The sequence below is a fragment of the Bos javanicus genome, chromosome 9, assembly GCF_032452875.1.
Source record: "Bos javanicus breed banteng chromosome 9, ARS-OSU_banteng_1.0, whole genome shotgun sequence".
NCBI lineage: Eukaryota > Metazoa > Chordata > Mammalia > Artiodactyla > Bovidae > Bos > Bos javanicus.
In genome coordinates this window covers 98,833,013-98,849,476 of record NC_083876.1, presented here as the reverse complement: position 1 = coordinate 98,849,476, position 16,464 = coordinate 98,833,013, and the positions used below count along the sequence as shown (strand labels likewise).

The 16,464-nt window shown below is 40.7% G+C and overlaps 1 protein-coding gene across 13 annotated transcripts in view; it reads right to left on the bottom strand.

Annotated features, from left to right (window-relative positions):
* QKI (QKI, KH domain containing RNA binding) overlaps positions 1 to 16,115 on the bottom strand; it is a 156,081-nt gene extending 139,966 nt beyond the window's left edge. For 4 of the 13 annotated variants that reach the window (XM_061428510.1, XM_061428506.1, XM_061428507.1 and 1 more), the window contains exon 1: positions 15,747 to 15,975. In XM_061428510.1, coding sequence (XP_061284494.1) covers positions 15,747 to 15,888 — 142 coding nt within the window. In that variant the 5' untranslated portion in view covers positions 15,889 to 15,975. Of the gene's footprint in view, positions 1 to 14,442; positions 14,980 to 15,746 lie in introns of those variants that run through there. The other 9 variants (XM_061428517.1, XM_061428519.1, XM_061428516.1 and 6 more) reach the window with 8 other exon arrangements.
* Between the last annotated feature and the right edge of the window lie 349 nt (positions 16,116 to 16,464).

The following is a 16,464-nucleotide window of genomic DNA, read 5'->3' as shown; positions in this document are numbered from 1 at the left end:
ATCTGTATGCAGGTCAGGAAGCAACAGTTAGAACTGGACATGGAACAACAGACTGGTTCCAAATAGGAAAAGGAGTTCATCAAGGCTATATATTGTCACCCTGTTTATTTAACTTATATGCAGAGTACATCATGAGAAATGGTGGGCTGGAAGAAGCACAAACTGGAATCAAGATTGCTGGGAGAAATATCAATAACCTCAGATATGCAGACGACACCACCCTTATGGCAGAAAGTGAAGAGGAACTCAAAAGCCTCTCGATGAAAGTGAAAGTGGAGAGTGAAAGAGTGGGCTTAAAGCTCAACATTCAGAAAACGAAGATCATGGCATCTGGTCCCATCACTTCATGGGAAATAGATGGGGAAACAGTGGAAACTGTCAGACTTTATTTTTCTGGGCTCCAAAATCACTGCAGATGGTGACTGCAGCCATGAAATTCAAAGACGCTTACTCCTTGGAAGGAAAGTTATGACCAACCTAGATAGCATATTCAAAAGCAGAGACATTACTTTGCCAACAAAGGTTCGTCTAGTCAAGGCTATGGTTTTTCCAGTGGTCATGTATAGATGTGAGAGTTGGATTGTGAAGAAGGCTGAGTGCCAAAGAATTGATGCTTTTGAACTGTGGTGTTGGAGAAGACTCTTGAGAGTCCCTTGGACTGCAAGGAGATCCAACCAGTCCATTCTAAAGGAGACCAGCCCTGGGATTTCTTTGGAAGGAATGATGCTAAAGCTGAAACTCCAGTACTTTGGCCACCTCATGCGAAGAGCTGACTCATTGGAAAAGACTCTGAAGCTGGGAGGGATTGGGGGCAGGAGGAGAAGGGGACGACAGAGAATGAGATGGCTGGATGGCATCACTGACTCGATGGATGTGAGCCTGAGTGAACTCCGGGAGTTGGTGATGGACAGGGATGCCTGGGTGCTGCGATTCATGGGGTCGCAAAGAGTCGGACCCGACTGAGCGAGTGATCTGATCTGATCTGATCTGAGTGACTCTCACTTTCTTTCTACCCTACAAACAGATGGGAAAACAAGGGCAACAGTGACAGACTCTACTTTTTTGAGCTCCAAAATCACTGCACATGGTCAGTCCTAAAGGAAATCAATCCTGACTATTCACTGGAAGGATTGATGCTGAAGTTGAAACTCCAATACTTTGGCCACCTGATGCAAAGAACTGACTCCTTAGAAAAGACTCTGATGCTGGGAAAGATTGAAGGCAGGAGAAGGGGACAACAGAGGATGAGATGGCTGGATGGCATCACCGACTCAATAGACATGAGTTTGAGTAAACTCCAGGAGTTGGTGATGTACAGGGAGGCATGGCGTGCTGCAGTCCATGGGGTCACAAAGAGTAGGACATGACTGAGCGACTGAACTGACTGACCTACCCTACTACTCAAACAACTTAAAGGTATGGAATGAATCTGAAGCTTTGCTGTATTTTTCCTAAGATGCCACACATAGAATGCATTCAAATATTTGCAAACAGAATAAAAAAACTTCAAATAAATATGTTGTCATTAAAAGCTACTATGTGAAATCTGCAACTGACATTACTCAAAAATTGCATGTCACATAATAGCAATCACTTCCTACTGGAATGCAGCATAAAACACTGCTTTCCAAGCACCACATTACAAAAATAAAAGAATTACAACACTTAGTAACCTAAGGCTTCTTAAACAGTTAAGAATTAAAATTCTGAAACCACAGATATATCATCATTCAAGCTTCCTGAAAACAAAATGATATGTACGATAGTGAAAAGTTGATAAATTATAATATACCTCTATAAGATGAACTGTTACCATAAAAACCGTATTGTTAAATGATATAAAATGGGAGTGGAAAATGCTCATGACATAATTTATTTCAAAAAAAATAATTCACATTAAGGTTCAAAGATAGCATGCTAGGATACTTCTCTGCTTTCACAGCACCACCTTTCCAAGGATTCAGAGACCACTGAGCACCGTACTGTGAAAGGTGAATTAAGCTTTGCATTTTCAGGAATTTGCTGGTGCTCCAGTGGTTAGGACTCAGCATATTCAATCCCAGAGCCCAGGTTCAATTCCTGGTTCAGTTCAGTCGCTCAGTCATGTCCGACTCTTTTCAACCCCATGAATCGCAGCACGCCAGGCCTCCCTGTCCATCACCAACTCCGGGAGTTTACTCAAACTCACGTCCATCGAGTCAGTGATGCCATCCAGCCATCTCATCCTCTGTCGTCCCCTTCTCCTTCTGCCTCCAATGCCTCCCAGCATCAGAGTCTTTTCCAATGAGTCAACTCTTCGCATGAGGTGGCCAAAGAACTGGAGTTTCAGCTTCAGCATCATTCCTTCCAAAGAACACCCAGGACTGATCTCCTTTAGAATGGACTGGTTGGATCTCCTTGCAGTCCAAGGGACTCTCAAGAGTCTTCTCCAACACCAGAGTTCAAAAGCATCAATTCTTCGGCGTTCAGCTTTCTTCACAGTCCAACTCTCACATCTATACATGACCACTGGAGAAACCATAGCCTTGACTAGATGAACCTTTGTTGGCAAAATAATGTCTCTGCTTTTAATATGCTATCCAGGTTGGTCATAACTTTCCCTCCAAGGAGTAAGCGTCTTTTAATTTTATGGCTGCAGTCAACATCTGCAGTAATTTTGGAGCCCCCAAAAATAAAGTCTGACACTGTTTCTTTCCAGTTTCTGCATCTAATTCCCATGAAGTGATGGGACCAGATGCCATGATCTTAGTTTTCTGAATGTTGAGCTTTAAGCCAACTTTTTCACTCTCCTCTTTCACTTTCATCAAGAGGCTTTTTTTTTAAGTTCCTCTTTACTTTCTGCCATAAGTGTGGTGTCGTCTGCATATCTGAGATTATTGATATTTCTCCCAGCAATCTTGATTCCAGCTTGTGCTTCTTCCAGCCCAGCATTTCTCAGGAGGTACTCTGCATATAAGTTAAATAAGCAGGGTGACGATATATAGCCTTAGGGTAACTAAAATTCTGCAAGCCATGCCACAAGGCCAAAAAAAAAAAAAGTTTGCATCTTCAATTCTCTACATTTCAGGAATAACAAAAAAGAGCAAAAGTGGTGGGGGCGGGGCTGGGGGGTGTAAAATGCAAGCTATTATCACTCTACAAAGGCACCACAGTAGACCTCTTCTTCCTGGTCCTCCAAATATTAACGAAGAAAACATATCCATCCTTCGTCTCTCATGGCCAAGTTCAACTTCAAGTAATGGAAGGAAAAATGGTATTTTACAACTGACTTGTCATTTAAAAAAAAAAAAAAAAAACCGCTCAGTATAACAACTAGAAACATAATTTAAATGCAGCAACTAATAATAAAACATGTATTTCCACAAATCAAAAAGTTCCTAAGAAGGAACTTAAAATTGCAAGCCATTTCAAAGTAAAATATATAATACTCACCCAACCAAAAAAAGCTGATAAGGAATGCTATAAACGATAATAAAGTGAGACAAAATTACCTTTTACTGCTGATAATTTTTTATTACTATAATAAAACTACAATCTCCAAAAGAACTTTCTCTTTATACAATATGTAATAGTAAACTATGGCACACTTTTTTTTTCATACCTAGATTAATAAACAGAAATCAACTGCCTGGTAAAGATTTTAGAATTGCAAAGGTAACATACAAACAATACGTTTAAAGAGACTTGACACAGTCCCTTTCCAAAACAAACCAAAACTATTCAAACAACGAAGCTGTAAAGGCAGAGAATATTTCAGAATATTGCTGTAATCAATCCAATGTCCTAAACCATTCATATTTTATATAGTCAACATAGTAACATACGGTCTCTTAAAAAAAAACTCTTTAAAGAAATATCACAACTGATTTAAGTACTACCCCAAATTAAATTCAGCAACTAATATTTGTCATATTCCTAAACAACAACTCTTCTCTTACAATTTAAGGAAGAAAAATTTCCTATTCTGGCAAGACAGTTATCTCTCAACACATTTTAATCACTAAACACTGTCTTTTGTGTACTAATATCTCCATCTGCTGGAACAGAACTTTCTTACTACCAAAGTTCCTAAGGACAAAAACTCTGCAGTAGAGATTTTGCAACTACTTAAAAATAAAATTCAATACTTAATTTCTACCTGGGGATTTTTTTCCCTCTAACTCATAGGACCTTAAAAGCTTAGACCTATCCTTATTCTTTTACCAACATTATTCAGAAAAATTCACTAAATTAAAACACTTTGCCTGCTATGTTCTCTTCTCTCTCTATCCTTAGGCTTAAGATACAAAGCAGTAACCTGAACAGCACAATCTTTTTCCCTTTAGGTTATCTTAAAGTTCTCTATCGCTCTGGAACATATCTCCATAAATACACACACTCACTAACCCCTGATTATAAAATATATTTTTCCATAATTTCTGCTGGACATGGGGTAAAAACTAACAGAAACAGCAGTAAAACAGCAAAAGAACTTAGCTAATAACTGACAACATCAAAAGCTCAAAAACAAGATTTGGTAGAAAAAAATACTTATTACAAATTGAATAAATCCAAAGAAAGAAAGAAGAAAATTACATCAATTGGAAGAATAAGAGATCACTGGTTTTATCTATAATTTGTAACATGTCTAAAATATATTAAAAATGTTATAAATATATTCAGTAGTTTTACAATTATTAGCAATATTATTTTGAAAGTATGTTCTTTATATTGTAGCATAAAGTAAATAGGAAATTCTGTCACTGTCAGAAACCACATTATTTTGGTGTTGGCAGAAAAAGAAAGATACGATTATAAAATTAAATAAATGTTAAGATTGAATTGAAAGTACAAACATGAACTCATTAACTGTTGAGCTCTGTTCACAGAAAATGGCCAATGGCTTGGAAGTAACCTCACCCTGACAGCAACCAATATGCTCAGGGACTAAATTCACATCTCTAGTACCATTTCCACTAAAAAAAAAAAAACAAAAAAACACCTTGCAGAAAGGGTTAATTCTAGCCGTGGGGCAGGGAGTTTGGGGCATCAAACTGTCCCAGCAAACAAGGAAGATTTTCAAAAGACACAAAAGCCAGTTAAGATTATCACACGCCAAAATTGTGACAACTTGAACATCAAAAAGAATATTAATTGCAGTGAGTTTATTAAGATTCTTGAGCCCTTAATAATTATCATGAAACACAGAAAAAATTCATTAGTCATCTTTTGAGCTAGCTAGCAAACCAACACTTTACTTTGAAAACCAACGCTTAATAAAAATTAATTATTTAATAAGAATCTATCTAACTCTTCCATTGGGAACATATTCTAGGTTCCCTCAGGCAGAACCAAAACTGGGTTCCCAGGGGGAAGAGACACCCATGGTGTTATACTTGAACCTGTCCATCCTTAGATGGATTCCAAAGTAACAGATACAGAAGACATAAAGGAACAAGCTCAGTAACAAGAAAGTCACATCAGTGTCATAAAAAAAAGAGAGAGAGATGGTTCTAGATTTAAGGCTTCAAGCTCTAACAGTCAGATTCACTGAGTGATTCTGAGTCAGATTCTGATTTCCACAAGCCAGTTCAGTTATAAAGAATATTCTGGAGATAAAAGGAAATCTGAGGGGCTTCTCTGGTGGCTTAGCAGTAAAATATGCCTGCAGTGCCCAAGACGCAGCCAATGCAGAATGGGGTTCGATCCCTGAGTTGGGAAGTTCCCCTGGAGAAGGAAATGGCAACCCACTACAGTATTCTTGCCTGGGAAATTCCACGAACAGAGCATCTGGCAGGCTACACAGTCCACGGGGTTGCAAAGCGTTCGACAGGATCAAACCAACTTGGCACACAAGGGGATCTGACTACAGATTGCTTATTACATGAATTGTAGGATTAATCCATTTTGTTCAGTGTGAATTTACTATGTAGAAAACTTGTTAGTTTTTAAAGAGATATATAAATATTTAGAGATAGAATGCCAAAATCTCTAATTTACCTTAAATAAATTAAAGTATGGGCTTCCCTGGTGGCTCAGACAATAAAGAATCTGCCTGCAATGCAGGAGACCTGGGTTCAGTCCCTGGATTGGGAAGATCCCCAGAGAAGAAAATGGCAACCCACTCCAGCATTCTTGCCTGGGAAATGCCACAGACAGAGAAGTCTGGCAGGCTACAGTCCATGGGGTGGCAAAAGAGTTGGACACAAGTGAGCGACAGACACACACACACACACACACACACACACACACAGTAAAATGGATGATAAGCAGTCAAGTTCCCAGCAAGTCTTCACGGTACTTGATAAAACACATATATTTAACAGTATTAGGTAAGTACAGTTGAAATAAAAATTTTAAGTCAAACTATGTCAAAAATTCCCAAGATTCCCCAAACCAAGAGTTTCTTCAATTCTCTTTAACTCACACAGAAATGAAAGTTCAACTCTAAGTAACCAAAAACTGGACTGACAGGTAAAAACATGAGCCCCATGTGTTCTCAATACTTTAATATGAATACAGTAACTTACAGGTAAAGAAAACAATAATTTGCATGTATATTTTCAGTTAAAATACCATTTTAAAAAAACTCTAAAAAGTTAAAATCTAAAACACAGAAAAGTCAAAAAATATTTTTTCTTAAATATCTGGAGAAAATATAAGATTCTTTCCAAATTCCCTACTGTCTTAATTCTCCAGTGTCCAAAGTCTACTTCCTTAAATCTATTTGTTCTATACACTCTTGCTAGTTTATCCCCAGAGATTTCATCATGTCATCCTGATACAGCCCAAGTCATCAATGGTTCCTTACAGGACAGAGTAAAGCCTGAACATTCGCCCCAGTTCAGAGCCCAGCACAATAAAGCTGTAAACTGGCTTTCTGGCCCTGCTCTTCCTTCTCACTGCTTCTCTTGACGCATCTGTCATCTCAACTAACCTCCTTGAAAAACACTTTTATGAAAGTCTTTCAATCTCCCATCACCACTGTTTTGATACTACTTCACTTTTCCCTTCTGCTGGAATATCTTTTACCCTCCCATTCACCTCATTAAAAACCAAATAATAATACCATTCACCTATTAATACCAACTACTTCTTAAAAAATCCTTATTAGACACTTCAGCAGTGTCTGAACTTCCAAAATGCTAGAAGTGAATGACTCTCCTGAACACAAAAACTAGTGATATTCATTTGGATAATTTACCCTTCTCCTTTTTGTTTTCTTCTCTCATTCTCTACAAACTGCCTTGCTTATCTGGTTGCCCATCCTATGAAAAACAACCTGAAAATGTTGACAGAAGTCAGATGCTGCTGCCTTATAGCCTAAGAAACTCTCTTGCGTATAATATTCTCCCCATCTTCTGAGCATTTTGAAGTTACCAGTGTAGCTGATAATTCCATTTAGAAACTAAGGTTCAGAAAGGTTACAGACCTTGTCCAAGATCACCAAACTAATCAGTTAGCTGTAAAGTCATGAACAGATTCCCAAGCCAAAGAACTGTTACGACTTTGCAACCTAAGTCTCATTAGCATATGGACAGAAACACACATTCATTTCCATGTTCATGCTGGCACACGCGTGTACACAGGCCCATGCACAGTCAACACCCGAATGCCTGCTCTAACACTGGGGGCACCACTGCACAATGGGGACAGCAGCAGCGACGCTAACAAAGGATTGGGGGCAGTGAATCTCAGAGCGACTGACACATGGTCTTAGTTTGAAATTTTTATTTCTTCTTATCAATTCTATCAGAGTTGACACATTACCGTAAAAAGGCAAGTAACGGTGGTTTATACTCAATTCTTTCGCATCTACTGGAAACAGTGAAAGCTCCAGATGTGGGCCTCGGGAACAGGATGCAGGGGCTATCTAGTGCAGCTCTATTTCCACAGGGTTTATCATCACCTGCCTTTTGGCTGCCATTAGAGTTGCCTACCTATGCTTGTAACCATCCTATGCGAATCTGAAACTGATACAAGTGTGTATAGTCCTGATTTAAATTGCCCAACAATAGTAAACTCTGACACAAGTTTCCTCTTGAGTAGTTTTCAAAAATAGGAATTTACAGTAATGAAGAGTAGAAACAATACTCAATATTCACTAGATTTATTTGCACCATGTTATTTTAAGAGCTAAAGCTCTATCCTTTGGCTACTAATCAGTTTAAGTGAATGAGTTGATATTCTCTAAAAATGTGTTTACTTTATTATTAGCCCTTCAATTATCATAAAGATCTACCACTGAATAGTGTAATAGTGTAATAATAATGTGTGTGTGTGTGTGTATTCTAGCTCCAAAACTATGACCAGCATTTTGCTGAAGCCCAACATTTCACAGAATCAGGAAAACCCTCATGTGTTTTTTTTTTTTTTTCCCATCATGTCCACAATCCAAGGCATCAGCAGTTCTCCTCCTCTGTTCCTTGCAGGCAGTAGCGCAGTCAACCCGCAAGCCCCCCACCCTGCTGTGTGATCTGGACCAGTCACAAGGCTTCCTAACTCGGTCTCTGCACCTGTGAAATGAAACCTCAACCCCCACCTCACAATCCCTGGTAGCTCTGAAATTCCATCATCTTCGGGCATCACTTTAGCACACCTTACACTCAACTGCATCTAAGAAATGTTTCATATTTCTCCCAGTTTTTTCCACATATAATCCCCTTCAAACACTCTTTGTAAATGAATTTTCAGACCCTGTAAAATATTATGACATTGAGTTAATGGAAAAGTTTCAAGTAAAAACTGCATAAAAGTTTGCTTTTTACTAGCGCTTTCTTTTTAATGTAATAAAATATATGTATCTTATGTACTTTTCCTCCAAGAATCTGCAAATGACCAGGTGATCATGCCCCATCTTTACAACAACTCGTCCTGCACTAAAGTCAAAAGCAAGATATTTAATATCCACTCCCTTTTCCACTGTTGATACATAATCATTTTAATCCTGAGGCCAAATTTTTACTTTGAAAAACATGCTTGCTCTGAACTTCACAGTTGCAGCACCCATGCGCAAGGATTTCAAGGCCAGCTCACATCCACTGCATGGCTCCCTTTATACACAGGCAGGCTTGGACACATGCAAACACATACACCCCTTCCTTACAACCATGGCTGCGTAGCACAGGACCGCTTCATGGACTTAACTGCACTTTCATGTTTTTCTGAGACTTCAACCTCCCTGAATAGCATTCAAATTGATAAATTCTGCTTTAACAAAAGTAATGTGAAAGAAATGCTAAATGTAAATTGAATCATTTCACCAACCTCAAAACTTAGTTTAATAAAAATATGTAGGTTAGAATCAAATATATGAAACAACAGTATGAACATAAACACAATTCTGTTTATTTTATTAAGACTTGACAGGATTGCTATGTTTTGAAATGAGTTTCTGCTTCAGGAAACTGAGGAAATGTTGAGAACATTAAGTACAGTCATCACCTTGTTAATTACAAGAATTTTGGATAAATCACTTAACTTCGACAAGCTATGTATTTGTTAAACTCTTGACAGATTTACTTTAAACACTGTTACAGATAAAGCAGAGAAGTAGACTCCTTTTAAGAGAATTAAATTTCAGTTAACTGAAATTTTCAATTTATCAGTCTTCTAAGTAATGACACTTTCAACTTAGCTTCAATAAACACCTGTGTCTTAAAACCTGCTATTTGTGTTAAATTACTGTAACGGCCACATATGTTTACTCAGCTTTCCTCTAAACTAAAACCATTCAAATAGTCCTTATTTATCCTGAGCACATCAAAGCATTAGGGAAAAGAAGTCTTTCATATTCACTGTGCTTTGCACAGAGTACAAGACATACATATCTGCTGAATGTTGCCTTTATACTTAACTGACTAAGGGAAGGTTCACCTATGTAATTCCATAAATGCCAAAACATGCACAAGCTGAGATGAACACTGACAGATCTTCTCTGCCTATGGACTGATCCACTTTGTATAAGACTGGCTAGAAACTACTGCTTAAGTAAAGCAACTTCATCTTTCTAATTCTCATTCATACCAATGGTAGTAAAATAAAATTAAGCTCCTTGAGGGCATGTACTTCAAAAAATATTTTAAAATTTCTAAAAAATACCATTTTTAAGAAAAACGTGTACCTTTTTTTTCTAATTACCCAAAACCATCTGCTTAATCCTGTATTTTAGAGAAACTAGAAATGAAAAAAGAATTTAAACTGTGAACTTATTTATTAATTCAACAAATACCTGAGATCGCACATATGCAGGCTATGAGGTGGCCACTTTTAAGAAACTATTTCTAACAAACAAAAGAGAGAGATGACGTTACAAACCAGAGACTGACAAAAAAAAAGATGATATTACCATGTTAAGTATGTTGATAACTATACAGAGAGTAGTACCTAACACAGGCCGGGGGGTTATATTTATAGTCAAATTTCGTAACAGAGTCACACTAACAAAACAAACTGTACTCACTATGAAAAGATTAATGCTATTTTTGCTTTCTATTAAATGAAAATAAACCTGTAAAAATCTTACTTGGGCATCAAACAACCTAGCTATTTTGAGTCCGAACACTGCAATGCCAATTCAAAAAAGGGATAAGCACTTCCTAAAAGTTCTCATTAAGAGATACATTTTTGCCCGTAGAATTCACACTCAACTGTCAATGTCAAAACAAGAGGGGTCAGAGCACATGACAAAGTCCTGTCAATCATGTAAATAAAAAATCAGCACATAATTTTAACTATGACTTCTTCACATGGGCCCATGCACTGGCCCCTTCCGCTGACCCTAAAATAGATCCTTACATATCTCACAATAGCTGACATGTAAGTAACAGAAAACTGCTCAGTGGGCTCCAACTTTTAAGTAATCAAAAACTAAAACAACAGCATAGCACTTCCAACATCTCCAACAGAGTAAGGCCAAGTTTTACTTACAACTGCATCATTATAAATCAAAGTATATTAACAGCATTAAATTCTCAAGTAAAATAAAATGTGGTTCCAGTCAGATTATAAAAGTTGCCCTTATAATCATACTGGTGTAATTCTCCTTAACACCCAAAAAAAAAGTCAAAAAACGAAACAAAAACCTTATACTGGCCTCAAAAAAGGAGCACCTGAATCATGCTCAGGAAAGGGAAGGAGGGTTCACTTCATGTCTTTTGTTGCAGGAATCTATTTCCCTTAAGAAGGAAGCCAAAAACCATCTGTTCTTATGAAAAACGGATGCATTTCAACTTCAGGATTGTGACTAGTAGGGGAATAACAACAGGAATAAAATATGTACAAAGCATTAAAAGATAAAATTATCTTGTTTTCACTTGATATTCTCAAAGCCATTTAAGAAAAGGTGCTCATACCAAACACACTAGCAAATGTGATTACCAGAGACCTATTTCTATTAACTCAAGTACATTATCATGTAAACTGGATAAAGTTAAGAAAAAGAAATCATCTGCATCATAGTATGTACAAGCATTTTATATACACACTGTCTAGAAGTTAAGCTTCAAAAGTATTGAATAAATGTTGAATAAATGACCCATGATACAAATTATCATTTCCTTTATTACCTTATTATAGCTGCTGACACCTCCTGGGTGAGGAGAAAAAAGGATAATGGAGAAAACAGATCACAAAAACTAGCTTCTTTCTCATTACTAATAACGCAAAGGTCCGTGCATACAAAAGCACAACCTTTGCTTCTAAAGAACAAATTCATTACTTCAACTTAAAATCAGTTTGTCACAGATATTGATTATTGTCAACAATGCTTCATCAGGGGGGGAAAAAAAACAATCAACTATAATAAACTTATATAACAAAATTCCTCTCAATAAAAAAAACCATGTAATTCTAAACTGAGCAAGATTTCTTAAAAAAAAAAAAAAGAAGTGTAAGAAAGGGAGAAGAAACTGAGAAAAAATAAATTGAGGTCAAAAAGAAAATTTACATCTCTCCTCACCCCCCAACCCCAAAAAAGATCATGAAAAAGTGAACACAAATTTTTCAGATCACTAATGTGAACTCTAACACGTTTGCTTTTTCTGAACCATGCACTACTTTTTCAGTTATTCACAAAAAAAGATTTAGGCTAGCCTTCCTCAAAAACTATACCATATATTCACATTAACTTTCATATCTGCCTAAAAATGAAAACTCAAAATCTAATTTTAATATCTCTAGATCTCCATTTTCCCCTATTTGGGATTTTTAAGTGGAGTGACTTTATTTTTACTTTTATGCTGTCTCAATTCTAAATTGCAATACTTTATTAAAACAGAATTTGCATTCAAATACTGTTCCTGCTTAAGTCTCATTTTCACGACAAGGGAAGGTTCCCAAAAAAAAAAAAAAAAAAAAAACCTATTCTTTCCCATGGATAGTCCCACGGTGGTTCAGTGGAAAACTTCTCTTTAAAGGAAGAGCAGTTTAACACTTTAAAACCTCAAACCTATCTGTGATCGTCTCTATCTCAATGGAAGACTAAGTAAGTATCAGAATTATCAACTGATGCTATGTCTTTCATGGTCCAACCTAGAATGCATTCAACAACCTAAAAAAACAACCATGCTAAATAAAGTTACTTCAGAGAAAAATCTGACACCCTGCCCCACAACAACAAAAAACCAACACAGTAAACAAAAAAAGACTGTTCATAGTCCACAGTCAAAATATAAAGGTTAACTTGGCATAAAATTAAAATGCTCACTCTAAAGCATTCAAGTTTTAATCAACCAAACAAAATCTAGAACCCAGAAATCCCCAATGTGTAACCGAGCAAATAAATATTCTCAAACTGACCAGGAAATTTGTTTAACGCTTTTGAAAAATATTTCAAAATAAAATTGCTACTCATTCAAAACTTCCAATTATCAGAAGATACAACTACTGTCAGTAAGTACAATATCTTGATTAAACTAATCACTGAAATGAAATTTAGTTTTAAATAAATTTAAAAAGAATTCCTCAGCCAATCATACGGACAAAGGAAATTATAATTCCTAACCACAAACAAGTAGATTAATTTGTTTTGGACAATGATAGGCCACAAAGGAGTAAAGGACAACTTGCCAAATTGAAAATCCAATCCAGCACAGATAAAAACGTGATGAACTTCAGAAACCAATATTTTTAAGTCAAATTAAGTTTATAATAAGGCTAACAATTACAGGAAGCAGCTTATTCCACACTAAGGAATAACCCCCTTCCCTCCCTGTTTGTACTGGTCTGATAAAAAACAATCAAACTTCCTAGTCATTATGCTGTCCCTTTTTAAACATCCTAGCTACTATACAGGAGCATTCTTTATGCTGGGGAGTTGAAAAGGCTAAAACTCAACAGAGACTGAGACAGACATGAAGTAAACCATAATAAAAATAAAAAATACATATTACTTAGACTGTTTCCTCCTCAACCAGTGGTTTACAACATTTAAAACTCAAACGATTACTATTTCCAAACAGAGAGAAACGAACAAACCAACCTTTGTTAGAAATAATGGACATAACTGGAATTCTAGATTTAGAAGATTAAAAATTATCATGCCAAAGATTAGAACCAACTTCAATTACCATTTAGAGATTTCAGACCAACATAACACTACAAACCTTTCAAAACTAGTCAGAGAAAAATTATTTACTTCAAATAGTACAAATGAGGAGAAAACATTTGCAAACTTTTTGTAATCTCCTATGCTGTCTTACTGAATCCAACATTTTAATTCAGACTTCAACTTAACTTTAACCCTAATATAATCAAAGCCTATTTTCACTTTAATGACTATAAAGGATTTCTTCTATACAACTAGGCTTAAAGAAAAAGCTTAACAAAAGTTTTTACGAATACTACTAAAACTTTAAATGCATCAAAATGTGCCAAGAAAAAATAGCGTTATTACTTCCACAGCGCATGTGGAATTCATGAAATCACATGAAATGTGATAAAAGTGTTCCGAAGTGTTTTCAAATATATATACGGACACAGAATGACAAAATAAACTATGATTTAAGTTTCAACTAAATTTAATATAGGTCAGGTAACTGAGAATGTTACACATTTTGCTCCAAACATCTCTTATGCTTAAAAAAAATAACTGGCGCCCCTTAGCGCCCACGATTGGAAATACTCAATTTAAGAGTTCCAACAATTTTTTTTTTTTTTGACATTCCAGAAAGTTTTCTGCCTCCACAATCTTTCAAATGCCAACACAAATAGGAAAAGCAGAACCCCTTAAAGGTACAGCTCAAGTTTTCCCCGGAACAATTTGATATGAACAGATTTGCTGTTTCAACTATGGGGGGAAAAAGCTCATCTCAATGAGATCTATCCACTGCCATATGTTTAACATATAAGCACACACACACAAACAAAAAACAGTACACAGTAATATCCAACAGTTTTCTAACTTTCGAGTTGTTTCTGAGACTTTCATGGTAACCAAAGCTCCTGGGATGCTTCTTCAACCACCTTTTATCACGCAGATATTTCCGGTCTTTTGTTCTTGCGTGACATTCCAACTCCCCAACCTTCAGATTCCTTTCTCCCAGGTCTGTTGTAAAAATCTCTCAAAATCCTTGCGAAAAACCTACAATCCAATGTTCATCGCTATGCAGCAGTTTTCCGTTTTCTTCAAACAGTCCTCAAGGAGATGCTTCTAAGCAGAAAAAAAAAGAAACTCGACGCTACTCGATTTTCAAAACTGACCCCCTTCGTGGTCGTCGCCTTTCCCCTGGCGGCCACGGAAACGTCCCCGGACGGGGACACTCCGGCCCGGCCGCGCCGGCGGACCTCGGTCGAGCCCTCTTCGAGCCGGCCGGAACGAACGTCCTCGGAGGTCCTCGCTCTTCGCAGCTCTTCGCAGCTCTCCGCCGACGAAGCCCTGCTGCAAACTTTTGCTCGCTTCGTCTTCGCCCTTTCGGGCGCCTCGGCTTCCTGTCCTACACACCGAGGCGGCCGCGGCCCCGGGGGAAAGCTCTCCGCCCAAGTTCTCTCCAAGTCGGACGCCGCCCGCACGCGTCCTCGCGGTATTTCGCGTTCACCCCCCCACCCCGAAAGTGAACTTAAAACTCCCCGACGGGGCTCGCTTCCCCAAACAAAAGGACAGAAAAGTGCTTTCCGCTGTCATTTTGTCCTCGCCTTCGGCTACGGCGGCTGTACTTTCGGTCGGCTCTGGGATGCCTTTCAATTCACCCAGCCCCACGGTCCTCGGTCCCCTCGAGTATTTACAAGCTGCGCAAACTTCCAAAACAAAAGCACAAGCCCCACTCGGGGAACCGCCAGGACCTCCGATGGGGGACGGAGGCGGGGTGGCCCCTCCGGCAGCGGCCCCGAGGCCGGTGTCCTTCAGGCGCCCGCGAGGCGCGAGGCGGGCGAGGCCGGGCTGCTCCCCGGGAGGCCCGCGGAGCTCGGGGCCGTCGCGGAGCTCGAGGCCGGGCCGGGAGCCGGCGGCCCCGCAGCCTCCCCGAGCGCACCCGCCGGGGCGGCAGCGGCGCAGGGCCGGGCCGGGGTGAGGAAGCCCGGGGTAGAAGGGGAGCGTCCCGCCCGCGGGTCCCGCCCGAGCCGCGGCCCCGGCCCGCCCGCCCCGCGCCCCCCGGCCTCGGCGCCGCCTCCGTGCGCCCCGCCCGGGCCTCCCCGGCCCCGGGCGCACGATCCCCCCGCCGGCGGCCGCGCGACCTTCCCGCCCTCTCCACACTCCGGCGGGCGTCGGGTCCCGGGGAGAGGGGCCGCCGCCCGGGCGCGGGCCGCGAGGGGCCGGGCCGGGCAGGACTCACCTTCGTCCAGCAGCCGCTCGAGGTGGTTGAAGATCCCGCAGAAGTTGGGCAGGCTGCTCATGAGCTTCTTGTCGTTCATCAGCTGCATCAGGTAATCTGGGGTGGGCTTCGGCTTCTCCTTCGTTTCCATTTCCCCCACCATATTCCAGGCTCCGCAGCTCACTCCGCCCGCCGCCGCCGCCGCCGCCGGAGAGGGAGGGAGGGGCGGGGAGCCCCGGCCGCCGGCCGCTCGGGACTCGGCGTCCCGCTCCGCTCCGCTCCCGCGCCGGGCGCCCGGGCGGCCGGACCGCGCGCTCGCCGCGCTCTCCCCGCCCCCGCAGGCACTTTCCGCCCGCGGCCCGACGCGCTCCCGGCCCGCCGCCGCCGCTCCTCGGCCGCCGGCTCGGCGCGTCCCTCACGAGGCCGGCGGGCGGGAGGCGGGTCTCCGCGGGCCGAGTGCGGGCGCGGGGCCGCTCGGCGCCGGACGAGGAGGAGCCGGGCCGCCGCCGCCGCCGCTCGCCCGCCCGCTCGCTCGCTCGCTCGGCTGGTCGCGCCCGCTCGGCCGCCGCCGCCGCCTCTGCCGCGGGCTCGGGGTCTCTCTGGGCTGGTCCCCGCCGCGGCCGCCTCTCCGCTGCCGCTGCCGCCGCGCTCTGACTCCGCTCCTCCTCTTCCTCCTCCTCCTCGCCGCCTCCTCCTCCTCACTCACTTGGCGGCGGAGTTCGCCTCAGTTCAGGCGGCG